Raw genomic sequence first — 15,943 nt, 5'->3', positions numbered from 1 at the left:
GACTTCAAGATTGACGCCACTCAAATTGTTGCAATTGCCCATAGAATCTGCCTTAGCTGTAAGAAAACAAATGCTCGCGCTTGAAGCATGTCACTGCATGTGATCGCCTATTCTACAGGTCCTGTAGTGGCTGTGTCTAGGCGCTACGAATGTATCTCCTGTAATACAAAAGCTGTATCTAGGCACTACAACCACCTACAGAAATAGATACCACCACACGATCTGTCTTGGGTTTTGACTTTAGAGGCAGCGCTACAGCATGACTAGCTTGTTCTGACATGCAACATTCTTTCAAGTAGCTTATGCATACCACTTTAAAAGTAAACCTTGAGACGAGGGCAGTAAACGCCGCCCTGGAGCAATCTGAAGACGCTTGAGTGAAAACCAAATTTCTGAGACAAAAGTGGCGCCGCTCCCAAGCATATGCAAAGTCTACCTGCTCAAATATGGGCATCCGGCGGTTTTCATTGTGCTTGGATTGCGAATGAATTGATGGGGGATCTACCAACGCATGTTGATCAGCGGGCTGTTTATTATTATTGAGACAGCCTCTGCCTTGACCTTCTGCTTGCAAATGCTGTGTGCTGACAAAATGCATCGTTGGAAGCATATTGTCAGCGCAAGTCAGCGAAACACCCTGCCCAAAAATCCGCCCCCAGCAACTCCCTGCCAAGCGTCACCGGCCGATGGATTTCCCCTTTTGCCGGCCGCCTTGCTCAACCCCTTAGCTTTGGCCCAGTAAAAAATTGCGCGGAAGGACGTCCCTCAGAAGAATGCTCTTTATCTTGCTTAAAGAGGGAGTCTGTAAGCTGTGTGTGGCAGCTCAGACAGAGGCTGACAGGGCTTTGACTGTGGCGCCCACCAGCTTGTCCAGCGCCAGCAGCTGCCGCAGTAGCATCGGGTGCTGACGCACCTGTGCGCCGCACGCAACACCTTAGGCATAGCTATTCAAGATCTTTGTGCTTGGGGCGGCATTCTTGCAATCTCAAATGCCCTGGTCACATACAGTAATGCCCGGACTTGATTGAGCCTGCAAGGGACCACCTATTGCTCTCATCGCAGACGAGCACCATCTGTAAGAACCAGAGCTGTTGGCATGATGACATGCAAGCAGCTCAGATATTAATGGTGAGTCACCTCAGAGTACATGTGCTTTCACCGCACATAAAGGCACAACTCTAAAGAGCATCAGTTCAAGATACAATAGCAACCCTGGGAAGGGAGGGGCGGGATGAAAATGGGCAAGCGCACCTCAAAGGGGAGTTCGGAGAGGGAGACGCCAATGTCGCTGATGAGCGCGCGGACCTTGTCGTCCAGGATGGCCTTCAGCGCCACGCGCTCCTTCACGTGCGTCAGGCTCTGCTCCCGCAGCGCAGTCACCTCCGTTTCCAGCGCCAGCGACGGGTTCGAATTCAAATTCGAATTCGGGCCCCGCTCCTGCGCAGCCGCCATTCCAAAGGCCGTCAGTGTCCCAACCCCAACCCACATTAACCCTCAAGCACATCTGCTTTCCTCATGTGCATGATGTCCCTCAGGCTCCCATGGCTTCAAGGGGACCAGTGCTCATCCTCATGGCATGCATCCAGTTCACTCTTTTCTGAAGAAGAATCCTTTGTAGACAGCCTGGAGTCACTGTGAGAAGCTGTAGAGGAAATTGTTTTGCTTACAGTATAAGGTGGGCCAGGATGTTTCACGACGTTCTTTGATTACTTCAGGCCAAATTGCCTCAGCTTTGCTCTGTGATTGAATCAGGCGGGTGGCTGACCTGGATGGAGCAGTCTGAGAACTCGCTGGAGGTGGTGGACAGCAGAGCAGCGCCATTGCCATTTGAGTCCACAGACCTAGGGCCCACGGCCGGCAGACCCCCGCTCATCCGCTGCCTGCAGCAACCACACGCCACGCAAAATTTCACCCTCTCCTCTATCTTGGAGAGAACGTGCTTATGACCTTTTCCATGCATGGCGGCTTGATGGGCAGTCGACGTCACAGGGGCTTCATCATATGACAGAGGGCCGCTGATGAGCGACCGCAGCATGTAAGGCAATCCAGCCACAACTAGGCATTCCACTTCCGAGCTTCAACACGGTAACATAATGGGCGAGACCATCTAGGCTGGGTTTACGCAATTGCCCCATTTCAGGCGGCAGGTGCACTGACAACAAGTGCGCGCACCCGAGAGGGGAGGGCCCGGAGGCCCAGGCGCCGAGCGCGGACTGCAGCGGAGCGGACTTGATCGGGGATGCGGCAGCGTGCTCTACAGCGGCCTTGCGCAGCGCTATGAGCTCCGCCGTGCGGCTGTCCAGGGCATCCTCCAGCCGCCTGAACCACCCAGCACATTATCCACCTCAGTCACCCCTTTCCTACGTCTCCAGGGATTACTAAGTCCACACTACCCCTTGCATGTACATAGCCAGGCCCCAAGGTACGGCTGACCTCTAGATGCCCAGTGCCCCTTGGTGACCCCACTTGTATAAGCCAAGGTAACAGGTTCCAGAGCTGCATTGCTTTGTTGTCAGCATTGTGCTCCGCTGCTAGCCTCTACAGGGACTTTCTGATGAGTTGCTACCATTGCTGTATATTTCGGCCCGGGCGTCTCTTCTTCCACTTTGCATTGTGACAGACAGGGAACACACCGACAGCATCTTCATAGTGCTGAGGCATGCACAGTGCGCTGGAAAGAAAAGGCAGGGAGGGGTGAAAGAGGGCGGGGCGGCGCACTTTTGGTGGGAGTCATAGGCTTCAAGTTCCTCCTGCAGGCGCAGCAGCTGCTCGTCGCGCTCGTTGAGGCGCCCCGTCAGCGCTATCATTATGTCACGCTGCTTCACCAGCAGCGCCTTGTACCGGTCCACCTGCGCCGCAGCCACAAGCTCAATGGGATTCCTCTATTACACCTCCTGCCGACTGTTACGGGCAGGCTCTACATCAATCGTTTATATAGTGTCAGCATGGCGCCTATTTGGGCGCACACAAAATTGTGGCAGGCAAATGCAGTTCACACATGCATGATCCAAGAACACAGCCGCGATCTGCTCAGGGGGTTCTAGCCGTCAGGCCGCCTTAAACAAAGCCCAGCCTACGAAGCGGCAACGTCAATGCTAGGACTCTATGCCTCCTCTTGTTCCGCACCTGCGCCTTGTCCTGCTCGGCGGTGAGTCGCTCGCGCTCCAACTCGCGCAGCCGCTCCTCATACTGGTCCCGCATCCGCCGCTGCTCCCGCGCCAGCAGCGTCCTGCCACAGTGACACACCCTTTGCACTCTCAAGCCCATCACGCCACCCAGGTATACACAGCTGCCAGTCCTGGCTCGGCTCCTTCGTACACGAGATAGCACATGCGAATAGATCCAGATTGGTCCACACTTCCGTAGACCCTTTTTTTTTGGAGCTAAACCGGGGCCGGTCTGACATGCTGACAAGGCTAAAAGATCTGTGTGTTGCATGCCTTTGTGGGGTACTCACTTCAAAGTCAATTTAGAAAGCCACCAGTTCCAGAAGGAGTGCTGAGGATACTGCATGCGATTTTCTTCCCAGAAGGAGAAACATGAAGTATTTCTGGCCAGGGCAGGCGATGGGGGGATGTGCCTGAAGACGGGGGTGTCCTCAAGCTTGTTGCCGCCGATGAGCAGCTGGGACTGCATGTTGGCGATGCGCGCCTCCAGCCGCCGCTTCTCCTCCTTCTCGCGCATGAACTCGCGGCTGCGCTGCTCCAAAGCAGTGATTGCCGCCAGCTTGTCCGCCTCCGCGCGCCGCTTCTGCTCCTCCACCTGTGGCCGGCAGCCATACCGCCATTCAGCACGCTCGGGCAAAGTACGCAAGCGCCACCCCGGAAGTGAACTTTAAGGTGGTGGATCTTTCCTTTTTGCATCTGTGCCTTTCTCTAGAGTGGAGAAGGCTGAGCAGTCATGCATCTGCGTGATCACTCAAGCCAGCTGGGGTGCAGCATGAGGGCTGATGGCCTGCACGCCGGGGGACAAGGTGGGCAGGCTGTAAGAATGCATGCGAGCATATCCTACTGCGCCATGTACAGGGACTGAGCCACAGACCACACAGGAAGGGACAGCTGCGCCAATGCAGGCAGTGGGGAGGCGAGGAGGGAACAGCGTTGTACCGCGAGGAGGTGGCGTTTGTCGACGACCTCGCGTTGGCGCAGCTGCAGTTCGGCGCGCAGCTTGCGCAGCTCGGCCTCGTACTTGCGCAGCAGCGTGCGGCTGTCGCCGTCCTCGTTCACGTGGGCCGCGTTGCGCACCGCCTTGGCCCGGTGCGCAAACTTCAGCGTGCTCACCGTCTCTGCGCGGCGCAGAATGCCCGGCGTCAGCCGCCGCTCACAATCGCTTTTAGTTGTGTTCTAGTTCTCCTTCTGGCAACCGCCCATACAGAGCCAGAGCATGTGTCACGCGCATTACAGTAGATTCTATTTCAAGTCAGTGCAGGCAGACCTATGCCACACGCAAGGTGGCATGGGAAGTAACTTCTCCAACCATGGCCATGCAATCCTGTGCTGTGATCCCGCCAGATGCAAAAGGCTGTCTGAGGGCGATGTTTCACAACAATGAGCGCCAGGAATGCAGCAGTAACCAGTGCAGGTAGTGCGTAGCAGAGGCTGGCGCACCTGGGAAGGCTTCGAGGGCGGGGGAGACGGTGGCCATCATGGTGGTCTTGCAGTTGCCGCCCAGAGAGTCCTCCAGGATGCGCGTCAGCTTCGAGTCCCGGTAGGGGATGTGTGCGCGTGCACCCCGAGCATCTGTCAGCGCCGCTATCACATTGCCAAGCGCGCTCAGGCTCTGGTTGATCTTCTTGCTCTCCTCCAGCCGCTTGCCTGCAGTGCGAAATCCCCCGCTCTTGATTGAATACCACGTTCCGTCTATGTTGAATGTAGCTGCGTATTCTGGACTTGTATGGGCTGCAAAGTGTGATGTAGAGATTACATACCGAGGGCTTTCACGGTGATTGTGTGCTGCATGTCTGGAGTGTGGGGTGCATGATCTGGACATGGATGGTGACTGTGGCAGTATGTCTTCATCAAGATGGGTCTGCATGCTGTTTCTGTGTTTCATGTCGGGGGTGAGGCTGCACGGTGTGCAATGCATGGGGCGCGCACCAGTAGCACCAGTGATGTGGACGCGCTCTGAGCCGGCCAGGTCGACCAGGTTGAGCTTGCCCACCTTGACGCAGTGGGTGGCCTCTCCCCCCTGCGGACCGCCGCCCATCCTCCCCATGCCTGCTCCCCAGTCAAACACACGTCTTCAGCAAGAAACCAGCGGTTTTCGAGGCATTTCCAAACTGTGGGTGTTGAGTTTTGGGTGTTCTCTTGCCCTAGAATAAGTGACTAATGGGTTGGAGCCAAGCTGCAGTCCAGCGGTGGCTTGAAATTGCAACATGCAAGATCAGCATTGTGTGTGCACCTGGCGCAACCCCTCTGAACTGCTCCATCTCTTCGCCATTGGCATGGGCCTCCTCTGATGGCACGGTGGACTTCTCAACGATAATGATGAACACCGCATGGCTGCGACTACTCAGCTCGTTCAGCTTTGTTGTGCCCGTCGCTCGTTGCATCGCCCCCCGCTCTATCAACCCATACACCTGCCCAGGTCACCATCTCCCTAAATCAGGGATCAATCCTGGTATCCGCAGAGAATGTATGCTCCAGCAGATCTCAATGTGAGCAAGCCAAGCTCATGGGATGTGTGGGGCTGAGGTAAAGTGAGTTAAAATGCACCTCCTGTGGAGACCTCACAACCCACTCTGAGAGGCCGTCCACAAAGACCCCCCGTTTCCGGTCCTCCTTGATGGTCAGGTTCTGCCGCTCCGGCTTGAGCAGATCCGATATCACCTGCGCCATAAGGAAGATCCCTTAGTCATTCACACCGCTGATTGTTGACAGCAGTGCTTGCATGCACAATGTCCTGGCTGCAGAGCCTGCGCATGCAGCACAAGCACCTCGTTGTAGATCTGCAGGTAGGACGCGCGGACGAGGTACTTGCTGCCCGGGGCAGTGTCGTTCTCGATGTAGGCAAAGACATCCTCCACTGCGCGTGGAATGATGCCCCTCTCAGGGCCATGCTGCGCTCCCTCCATGGTGTATGTCTTCCCTGTGCCCGTCTGCCCATAGGCAATGATGGCCGCGTTGTAACCCTGCACCATAGACAGCCCCCACCCTGTTTAAAATCTCCGCATGCTCACCCCTGTCTAAGCATGCATGCCTGACAGATTAGGCAAATCGAAGGAGTTATGTTAATAATGTATTATGTAGGAAGCAGACGTGGGAGACACTGTCCCAGTACATAGGATCACAACACTGGGTGGGATGAGACAGCATGACTGGGATGGGGATGCAGTCAGCACACCTGGAGGGTTGACAGCACAGTGCGCTTGGCGCTGTGTTCATACACCTCTGCCTGGTCAGAGTCTGGGCTGTACACCCGGTCAAAGGTGAATCTGTAGGTGGCATAAGCCTGCAACACCAGAATACCGTATCGTCATTCGGTTTATTCGGTTTCTGTGGTATCTAGTGCTGTCAAATCACTGCTGAGGGATCTCCTACTATATCTGTTGTACAACATGATCCACAGGGCCTCACCAGTCCGGCATCAGCTGCACTTCCCCCATTCTGTATAGCATGAAGATTTTCTGACACTGTCAAGATCGTCTGACGTGTGTCCACCAGCGCTGTATTTTGGAATGGCTGGTACCCCTCAAGCTCCCTGAGCAGGGGCGGTCTGACACGGATGGCCACCTGCATCCAATCACAATTATGGGAAAATCCATACAGAAAGTATTGCAGGCTCCATCTGCAAGCTTTCGACATCATGGTGATAGAGACAGCTCACAGTAATTGAACATATCAAGATGCCACTTTCCAGCCTGTTTGTGTAGTACAACAGAGATTTCTGCTATTATACATCCAAATTAATGCAAAATGTATCCGTCAAACATGTTGGCACGAACCTGAAAGTTTTCATTGGAGTCAGAACTGGCTGATGTTGTTGAAACCTCCGAGGTCTCGCAGGCTTGCTCGAGCTCGCTGGAAGCGGGCCGCTGCAAACCAAGATTTCTGCTAGTTCTGCGCTCTAAAGCAGAGAGCTGCTCCCACGAATCTCCCGCACTACCCATATACTACTCCACTTCTAGGCCCCCTCCCTTTCTCTGTTTATACGTCACTTCGCTGCGATTCACCATGCAGCCGAAGCTCGGCCAACCCCCTCTCGCAAAAGTGACCTCGACAAAGAGTTTCCTTCACATTCCCTGGCACGGACATCAGGGTGTTGCCTGCTTGTTGAAAGACAAGATTCAACCGGTCGCAATTGACTCAAGTAAACTGTCCAGGGCGTCCGCCGGCGTTCCTGACTGCCTACGGATCCTTGTGACTCTGCCCCATGCTGTCCGCAGATACATTAGGATCTAAATTTTAATTTACTGAAGTTCTTGATGTCATTACAAATATGATCCGAATTTGGATCGTGTTCGGGGTTGTTCCATAAGTTTTCATGGAACTGAGTAGTGCATGGAAGTTCGCATTGCCTTTTCGCATCCCCACTTCCTGACTTTGCGCAGTCTGAAGATCATCATACCATTTGTGTCGTTTTTAGGGCGACAGCCGTGACTGGATCCTAAAAATAGTTGGGTCAAGAAAATATAGCAAGATTGCCAGGAGAGATGAGCACGGGAGCACGAGAAGTGATCGTGGTACTGGCCCATCTGGCACTTTGGAGCCAGCTTGGAGTGTTGACCCGCATATCCCTGGATAGACTCTTCGCGGACGGTTGTCATGGCTCTTTCGGAGTCTGTCTCACCTCAGAAGGTTAGTATAGTACAGGAAGCTCTGTTTGGGGAGACTGACATTGATCTCTTCTCCGTTGCACGAGCATCTACTTCCTGAATGCATATAACTGCAAAATAATTCTATTTTGCTTGTGCAGGCTTGCAGCACCACAGCCTTGGGGCCTACTTCCCAGACATAGCCTCAAACATGCTAGGCTCCTACATAATGGGACTGCTGGCGGCTTCAGCCACGCTGAACCTGCCCACCAGGAAGCCTATGGCAATCCTGCCACAAAAGAGCCCTCTCCAGGTGCGCTGTACTGCCCAACGGGCTGCACTGACGGTACATCCTGCCGCACATGCCAGAGCTGAAACATGCCTCTTTGCTCTACATTACTGATCTCATGACTGGCTTACCAGGGTGTCCCAGAGCTTCATATCGGCGTGCGCACTGGCTTCTGCGGATCGTTGACCACCTTTGCCTCCTGGGAGTACAGCCTCGTCACTGGCTTGGTTGGAGGTGACTCACAGCCAGCAGATTTCACTTTTATGACCCCATAACCATAACGATCTACACCTCACGTTCTCTGCTGTGCACATGTCAACGTCGTACCCACATGTCTAATCAATCGCGCAAGAGTTGCTCGGCAGTCCTCCTACCACTGATGTCAGCATCCCTCCGTTGCCATGGCTGCAGGGCAGGGCAAGCAGGGTGGGCAGTGGGCGGAGTTTCTGTGGGGCCTTGTCATAGGGCTGCAGCTGTCGCTGGCGTCCTATGTCTTTGGGGAGCAGTGCGCGCTCATTGTCGACCGCTACCTGGTGCCTGGAGGCCAGGATGAAACCGACCTGGAAAAGATAGAGGACCGGTGTGTATAAATCATCACCCCTATTCACATGCATTTTTTATGCTGCTGCATGCATGCCGACTCTGCGCCAAGGGCGACTATTGCAAAAAATGCACGGACGCCTGGGCGAAGTTGGAGAAAGTGCATGCATGCACAGACCAAACCAGAGCCAAATCATGCAATCAACATGTGCAGTCGTTTAGCCGGAAATGTAAATGTAGGGAGAGGGCGACAGTGGAGGCAGAGCGCCGAGGGGAGTTGGGGGGCCCTGACCGGGGCCTTAACTCAGACGATTTTGGCGCCGGGCCAAATTCATATTCGGAGCAGGATGGCTCGGACGAGATTACGTATGTCCTGCAACAGAAGGCCGCTGAGGAGGGGACAGCTGCACCTGTCAGCAGCCGGCAAGAGCCAGGCGAGGCACGCAATGGGGTGGGCTCAGCTGCGGGGAGAGGCGGGACAACTGGAGAGAGTGGGGGTGCGCAGCAGAAGAAGGGTCGCGCAGAAGAACGTCCACCTCAGTCGGAGCCGGCGGGGACCAGAACAGGAGGTGCACAGAGCCTGGAGCTTGCTGCATCGCAGCAGGACGACGGGTCCGGCAGAAAGGTGACGAGCATCTAATTGATTTGCTGTCCAAAATGGGATTGTCTTTGTTGGTCACCTGACTCATCCCTGCGCCGCCGACTCTTTACCGCCATATCTGTATCTGGAGGTGTGCTCTGGCCAATTCAGGGGGCATGGTGCCTGTGCCCAACTGAACCTTGACACACTCCCTTGGCCTGCGCAGGTGTCGTGGTTCAGGGCGTTTCTGCAGCATGACAGGGAGAAGTACAGGCTACAGGGGAAAACAAATCTGGTGACTGCCGTGCTTCTGGCCCTGGTGTTGGCCCTTTTCATCACTCTGACAATTGTTGACAGAGGCCCTTCACACGCCGGCAGGTGCACCCCTCTCCTTCCTGCGCTGACCTGGGGATCCCGCCCTTGCTTTCAGATTTAGGCTTTGGGCATGCAAATGTGCTCTGCCTGATTTTGATTGTGTGGGTCTGCACGCAGGCGTGCACAGTGGCTGGCAGTTCTGTTTGGGCCATTTGGGTGCACGCTAAGGTGGCTGCTGTCAAAGTACAACTACAAGCTCCCTGGGCACTGGAAGTGGCTGCCTGCTGGCACCTTTGCAGCCAACATGATCGCCTGCCTTGTGGACTACCTCGTGGGGGTGCGCATTCCCATATTTCCTTCTGAAGTCACACCTGTTCATTCTGCAGAGTGATCAGAAGTGTATCCGCTTCCATTAGTAGTCCCTCGATGTCTTACAGGAGCACTCCAGCACAATACTTCATCAGCCCCATTTAAAGCCAACTTCAGTGAATCTCTGGGGTGCAGGGGATTGGGCACAGGGTGGGCAGCCTCGGATACTGGGCCACAATTGTGTTGTACGCCATCAGGACAGGATTCTCTGGGGCGCTCTCCACTGTCTCCACTTTTGTCGCAGAGGTGTGCTGCTGTTTTGTTCTCTTTTTCTTTTATTATTAATTTTTTGAACTTACTCACTCCCAGCTCTACTATTCTTCCCCATGGTCCTCACGGGCTGAAATGGGCACTTTCACACAAAATCAAGCCATTTATGATGTTGTGGCATGTCTTGTCAAGGAGGTGCTCATGGGCAGCAGTGAATATCATATTGCTGCCATGCAGGTTCATGCACAAATGATGCTGATTCCGGAGGTGCTGCATGGGTACACCTACTCTATCGGGTCCCTTGTGACGGCTGCACTATTGGGAATCCTTGTCTATGGGTCCATGGTCTGGTCAACATGAAATGGGCATCCTGGGAAGAGCCTGGATCTTGCATCAATGCAATTGTTCCCCGCAGCACTGCCCAGAGCCAATTTGCACTGTAGACAAATGCGATCATTTGCGTCAACTAAAAGGAGTACGACCTGCACACCGACAGTGACTGCTGTGCTGCAAAATTGAGCACCTGTCAAATAGAATGGTTCAGCATTGACACACCCCGCGGTATGCAAGGCACTCTCCACAAGCATCACAGTTGCAAAAACAGTAGAGAACGCTGTTGAAAATTATCCAGTCATGACCTTCATGAAGGAGGAACCACCAACCACAGGTTGAGATCCTCACCTCGGGGCTGGAAGGAATCGGGCGTATGCTAGCCTCCATCACTCTCCTACTCACACAATAAAGTCCTTCTTCCTTTGATTTTAAATGAGATCCAGGCTTTTTGTCGGCTGTGGTCCGCATCTGGCATCGCCAGGATGTTCGCCGTCAACTGATCTCGTTCGTGCCTTTTTCACTTTCAACATGCTCCCTTACTAAGGGCCTTAACATAAAAACTTAAGTGTCTCAGGCAGAAGTGAAGGAAATCCAAAATGATATTTCGGGCTTATAAGCTGGCTTGGGTGCATTGCAATCTAGGCATGGGACCACTGTGTCACATATTTTCAATTTGTTTGGGATCACACCAAAGGATGTCAAGTTGGATGGCAGAACACACACATGAGTGCAGGCAGGGAGTTCACATACTTCAATGGAACATTCAGGAATAACGGCTGCTAGAGTTAAGTTCCATAATAAAGTAAGCTACTCCATATATGTACTCCGTATATACTTCTGATACTTCCTTTGTGCACATATGTGCATGCATGCGAGCATCAATGCAAATCGATTTGCAGATAACTCTTGCACCATTGTTTTCATCGCCGCTTTGTCATCGGCCCATTGATGCCTCATGCCCCAAGTGGTGCCTGACCATTGCTTGCATCAGGCACCACTTGAAATGTCAAGTGCAGCTGCACATGATTGGGAACCAGCTTGGCCACCTGCAACCACCATCAGCCACTCAGCCACCAGAGTGCATCTTCACTCTTCAATGATGGGGAGAAAGGAATTGCCAGCCTACAGCTCTGCAGAACATGCCTTGATCCTTGTAAATATCAGAAGCCCATCCCCAGTGTGCTCCTACCTTGTCCAATTGGTGACGCTGCAAGACAAGCTCCCCCGAGTCCAGGTAGGACGAGTGCAGCCACGCAGAGAAGAGTACGCTGATCTTTCTGCGCCTGCTGAAGCGCGACACCTGCCCCCAGCCAATTGTTTTACTCATTGGCTCCACTCATGTCCCACCGGCAACTCTACACTGCACCGGCAAAATGATGAGCATTTGTCTTGTTCAATGCAACACCATACTCTGCAGGCAGCATTTGCATTCCCTCTCAAGCCCTCCTTTTTTATACGAACTGCACTCCAAACAGCTCCCTGATCACCTGACTACACCAAACCCTCGCCATGACTTCCTGACATTTGCAGGATGACCCACCTCGAATTTGATGTCCCCTTCCAGCTGCCAGGGCCCAGGCAGTGCGGTGTCACCCTGGCCGAGGTATATAAGTGCGATTTTGCGCGCGGCGGCCGCCCCGCTCGGCCGACAGCGCAGAACAAGTACCCCCCGGTTCTTCCCGGTGATCCAATTGAGGCCGCTCATGCGCACAGACTGCAGCACCACCACTCTCCTCTCCGGCCACGCCCTCAGCGCCCTCGCATAGTACTCAACATACCTGGCACGTACAAGGCAGCTGGTGTCACGATTGAGGGATTGTAGACCGGTTGTGAGAGGTTGTAGAACAACGAGACTGTTTGCAGCCCGGGACTCGAGGGCAATTGGGTGCCAATGCGTGAAGGTGGAAGGAGACCGTTTGCTGCCCAAGACTTGAGGGCGACTGTGTGCTCATGTGTGCAGGTGGAAGAATGTTGTGGTGGCACGGCTTGCAGCAGAGGAAGTGTGAAGAAGGAGAGACCTCTCCTGGCTGGCATTGGTGATTCCCTTGCCATCATAGGTCCGCCGCTCAGCGTAGAAATCCAGAGCCTGCCGCGGGTCCTGAAACTGACCCTGCAACCCCAGACACATTTCATGCGATGTGCTTGCGAGGATCCTGGCCATTCTGCAATTGAGTTATCGGAGTAGGACTTTATGTAAATGACTGCAGCGCACCGAGTATATCAGATAGCAGGTGATCATGATGCCTGCAACCAGAAAAGCAGTCAGTCTTTCACAGCTGCAGCTGCATCTCCCAATAATCAATGCCTTTGGCACTGTGCCCAGTTTTGCAGTGCGCCAGCGAGCAACAATAACGGTATTAGTTTGGAGCTGCCACAGAATATTGACATAGAACAACTGCTGGGCTTGCCTGTGCGGCCTTTTCCAGCCTTGCAATGGATTGCTGCAACGCCGCCGGGATGCTCTGCCAGGAATTTGTGCACATGCTCACAGAAGGCCTGAATTAGGCTGAGCGGCGGCACCTGTACATACAACATGGCATGCACTTGCAGAAACATTAAATTTGCATCTTGAGAATGCGCTCCGTGAACACTTCGTGGGTTCACTGCTCAGGTGAAGGCGCCTGAAGTGCATGCATACCTGGTGGTCGTCAAAGGGAAAGTTTGCCACTTTCTCAAACTTGTGAGGCTTGTAAGCATAGGCCTCTTCAGAGCAGAGATTGTACACGCAGTAACCCCCGGCTCCGTGGCGCTCACACAGGAACTTCTGTACCTTGGCCATTGGGTTGCGGTACAGTCCTGTGTAAATCACATTGCCTCGAATTTAAGAAGCAGGATTTACTAGTGCTTACTGCATGGCAAGGTAAGGAGTTGATTTCTTCAGATATGTACGTTGTTCTGCAGGCAAATTACAACTTCTTTCTAGCTTCCATGCTGATCAGGCGTGCCTGTTGTGCCTTGGCTCGGTGCGCCCATGGCGATGATATTGTCCATAATGTAGGCCAAGTCCAGATTGTAGCCATTCTCCTTGTAGCGCCTCTTTCGCTTGGACACCCAGCCTGTGCACAACAGTACTACAGTTGAAAAGGGAACGAGTGAGGCTGATCTGATACAAATTCCCTGCGTTAATTTAAAGATATTTTGCATCTGACATGAAGTTTGCTTTGTGATGGCATATTTAAGAGGGTTTGACCTCGGACTGTCGTCAGCATGTCCTTGTCATGCCTGGCTCCGATATGAAAGAAGTGTTCCGTAATGCAACAATCAATATGAAAACAACTTTATCAAATTCTAACAGTAAATTTGCATTACTTGAAAGCAATATGCAAGACACCCTGGGTCAACAAGGTTTCACTAACCATCGAAGCCAAGCAAACGGTTTGGATGCTAGATAGCATTCAGACGCGAAAGTGCATGCCTCAATATATTTCAATCTGAAGATACTATTAAAATGATCTGCGCGATCTTGATCAGTGCAAGAAGAACAAAAGGAAGGATTTGTGCAGGGCAACTTATGTGTTCAGGATCTGCCAACCCTTGGAAATCAGCAGATGGGAATGGCATGCCAACGCCTTGTAAGATCAACAGGCAGTATTCAGAGCATTGAAAAGTGGGGTTGAGCACACTTTGTCACTCCGATCTTTAGGTTGAGGTTTTGCTTCTAGATATATATCGAAGCCATGAGTGAACATCTGGAGGATCCCACCAAGCATCTCAGCAGTGACAAGCTCCTCTTCCTCAATTCCATGGAATGTAAGACATCTAGAGTATTCCAGAGCATTCCCATGTGTCTGTCTGTAAGAAATATAAATATAAATCTGTCAGTTTCCCCAAGTATCTGTGTCGATGCCTTGGCCATGTATTCTTTTCAGGTCCCTTCGCGCAACGAACATGGATCGCTCTGATAGAGAAGCAGGTGCAATACTCAAAAGTTGACATCAATCTTCGCAACGATGCTGGTGAGTCAAGTCCTTTGAGACAGGGTTATGCTCGTTCTATTCTGATGCTTTTGTTCCTCAATTTTGGCTCTCGGTCCAGGTCAATACGCCCCTGAGAACAAGCCCGAATGGTTCCTACGACTCAATCCAAATGGGAAGGTGTGCATCCTTTCTCCTCATTACGTATTCTGCCAGACAACTGACTTCAACAGATATGACAGTATCCTGCTACAGGTGCCCGTGCTTGCATATGAGGAAGAGAGAACAATCCACCAGGTGCATCACTCACCTTTACCCTTGATTGCTACAGGACACATGCTCAGTGCACATTTGCATGCATGCAACACCATGCAAAGTCCTGTCACTTGTTTTCGGCGCTACTTTCCTTAGCATTCATACCTCCCACTCATTTTGCGTTTGATGGTCTGGCTAGATCTACGAGTCAAATATCTGCAATGAGTTCTTGGAGGACTACCAGCCCAGCCCCTCGCTGCTTCCACCCCACCCGGCAGTCAGGGCGCGAGCGCGCATCATCATTGCACGGTTCAGCGAGAACTTCGTGCCAGCATTCTACCGGCTCCTCCTCAGGCAAGCTACATGGCATCCCTGCAGCGGAACATCCTTCCCTTTTGCGCCCCTGCTGCAATCTGGCGCAGCCAGCCTTGTCAAAAACGGCCAATGTCCCTGCGCATTCTTGTGGCGACTTGTCTGTTTAGTGTGCCTTCTTGTACAGCAAAATGCAAAAAATCAGTATCAGAACATCTGTAATGCAGGCAGGACACAGAAGGACAGCAACAGGCGGCTGAGACATTGAGGGCAGAGCTGCAATGGCTGGAAGCCCACTTTGACAGCATGGGGCCACACTTCATGGGCACAGAGTTCTCACTGGTGGACATCTCCCTGCTGCCCTTCTTCCTGCGCTTTGGCGTCCTGCAGCACTACAGAGGCTTCAGCCTGCCGTCAGTAAGCTCCTGGCATGTAACCCCGTCTGCACACGTATATCAACAGATGGCGTTATCTTCATCAGCACTGCTGCACCAGGATCCCACACTGTCATGGCCAGTGAAAGTGACTGCCATGATCTCACTTCCTGCTGTCAAGGCTGGCTGCGCTGTTGCTCAAGTGCTGCCTCCCTGTCCCGATTGAATCTTCTCGGCTTGGTCTTGGCTTTGATATTCCCTGAGGATGCTCGCTTTGAGATGAGAGTGTTGCTGACCTTGCAGGAGTGCCAAAAGCTTGCGGCCTGGGTGCAGGAGGTCAGCAAACGTGCATCCGTGCAAGAGACGAGCGTTTCTGCAAAGCCTGAGCTGTCATACCAGAACTACCTCACATGGGTTTATCAACGGTATGCTGATGCATCAGCCAAATCAACTTCAGCTGCTGATTTTAAGGATTGAGCCATGCCTGCAAGTATCGAGATGTGAGATGATCCATTCTCCTGAAGTATTGAAATGGGCATTTGAGGGAATCTCTCAAAACTTTTAGAAATTTAAGGCATAGTCTTAAGCTTTGTTCAGAATAGAGAGGTACTTTGCTAGATCGCACATCAGGACCAATTACAATTTAATTTTCTGGCAGTTTTGCAATGATAGTTTTGTTACAAGAGACTACAAGGAACG

The 15,943-nt window shown here is 52.7% G+C and overlaps 4 protein-coding genes across 4 annotated transcripts; 2 read left to right on the top strand and 2 right to left on the bottom strand.

Annotated features, from left to right (window-relative positions):
* Positions 1 to 4,007: 4,007 nt before the first annotated feature.
* COCSUDRAFT_16480 (kinesin-domain-containing protein) lies at positions 4,008 to 6,441 on the bottom strand (the record flags this gene model as incomplete). Its single annotated transcript, XM_005646705.1, has 7 exons — positions 4,008 to 4,285; positions 4,608 to 4,814; positions 5,097 to 5,180; positions 5,401 to 5,578; positions 5,715 to 5,828; positions 5,936 to 6,130; positions 6,343 to 6,441. Coding segments are annotated over 7 exons (1,155 nt in total), but the record flags the coding sequence as incomplete, so codon positions are not given.
* A 1,210-nt stretch (positions 6,442 to 7,651) lies between these two features.
* COCSUDRAFT_42582 (hypothetical protein) lies at positions 7,652 to 10,416 on the top strand (the record flags this gene model as incomplete). The annotated part of the gene is made up of 9 exons (XM_005646704.1): positions 7,652 to 7,796; positions 7,915 to 8,066; positions 8,177 to 8,276; positions 8,454 to 8,622; positions 8,823 to 9,033; positions 9,389 to 9,540; positions 9,655 to 9,814; positions 9,982 to 10,092; positions 10,294 to 10,416. 9 exons carry the CDS (start codon positions 7,652 to 7,654, stop codon positions 10,414 to 10,416), a joined length of 1,323 nt encoding a protein of 440 aa, XP_005646761.1.
* A 1,611-nt stretch (positions 10,417 to 12,027) lies between these two features.
* On the bottom strand, positions 12,028 to 13,828 carry COCSUDRAFT_66502 (phosphatases II; the record flags this gene model as incomplete). The annotated part of the gene is made up of 7 exons (XM_005646703.1): positions 13,580 to 13,828; positions 13,335 to 13,445; positions 13,028 to 13,185; positions 12,798 to 12,909; positions 12,602 to 12,633; positions 12,408 to 12,499; positions 12,028 to 12,167 (listed from the first exon to the last, which is right to left on the bottom strand). Coding segments are annotated over exons 1-7 (663 nt in total), but the record flags the coding sequence as incomplete, so codon positions are not given.
* Positions 13,829 to 13,972: 144 nt separating this feature from the next.
* COCSUDRAFT_66501 (glutathione S-transferase) lies at positions 13,973 to 15,939 on the top strand. The gene is made up of 7 exons (XM_005646702.1): positions 13,973 to 14,139; positions 14,259 to 14,345; positions 14,425 to 14,483; positions 14,559 to 14,600; positions 14,758 to 14,912; positions 15,098 to 15,287; positions 15,548 to 15,939. Exons 1-7 carry the CDS (start codon positions 14,067 to 14,069, stop codon positions 15,719 to 15,721), a joined length of 780 nt encoding a protein of 259 aa, XP_005646759.1. The 5' UTR covers positions 13,973 to 14,066; the 3' UTR covers positions 15,722 to 15,939.
* Positions 15,940 to 15,943: the final 4 nt, after the last annotated feature.

Source organism: Coccomyxa subellipsoidea, assembly GCF_000258705.1.
Source record: "Coccomyxa subellipsoidea C-169, whole genome shotgun sequence".
Classification (NCBI taxonomy): domain Eukaryota; kingdom Viridiplantae; phylum Chlorophyta; class Trebouxiophyceae; family Coccomyxaceae; genus Coccomyxa; species Coccomyxa subellipsoidea.
Note: the sequence above shows the minus strand (reverse complement) of the source record. Positions and strands in the feature narration are given on the sequence as shown.

What these genes read in the sequence shown, in the direction of transcription:
- COCSUDRAFT_66501 (XM_005646702.1), top strand. Translation starts at nt 14,067, where the DNA reads ATGAGTGAACATCTGGAGGATCCCACCAAGCATCTCAGCAGTGACAAG. An exon ending in CTTCCTCAATTCCATGGAAT is followed by an intron (nt 14,140 to 14,258) that starts GTAAGACATCTA and finishes TATTCTTTTCAG; the next exon opens with GTCCCTTCGCGCAACGAACA. An exon ending in CAATCTTCGCAACGATGCTG is followed by an intron (nt 14,346 to 14,424) that starts GTGAGTCAAGTC and finishes CTCTCGGTCCAG; the next exon opens with GTCAATACGCCCCTGAGAAC.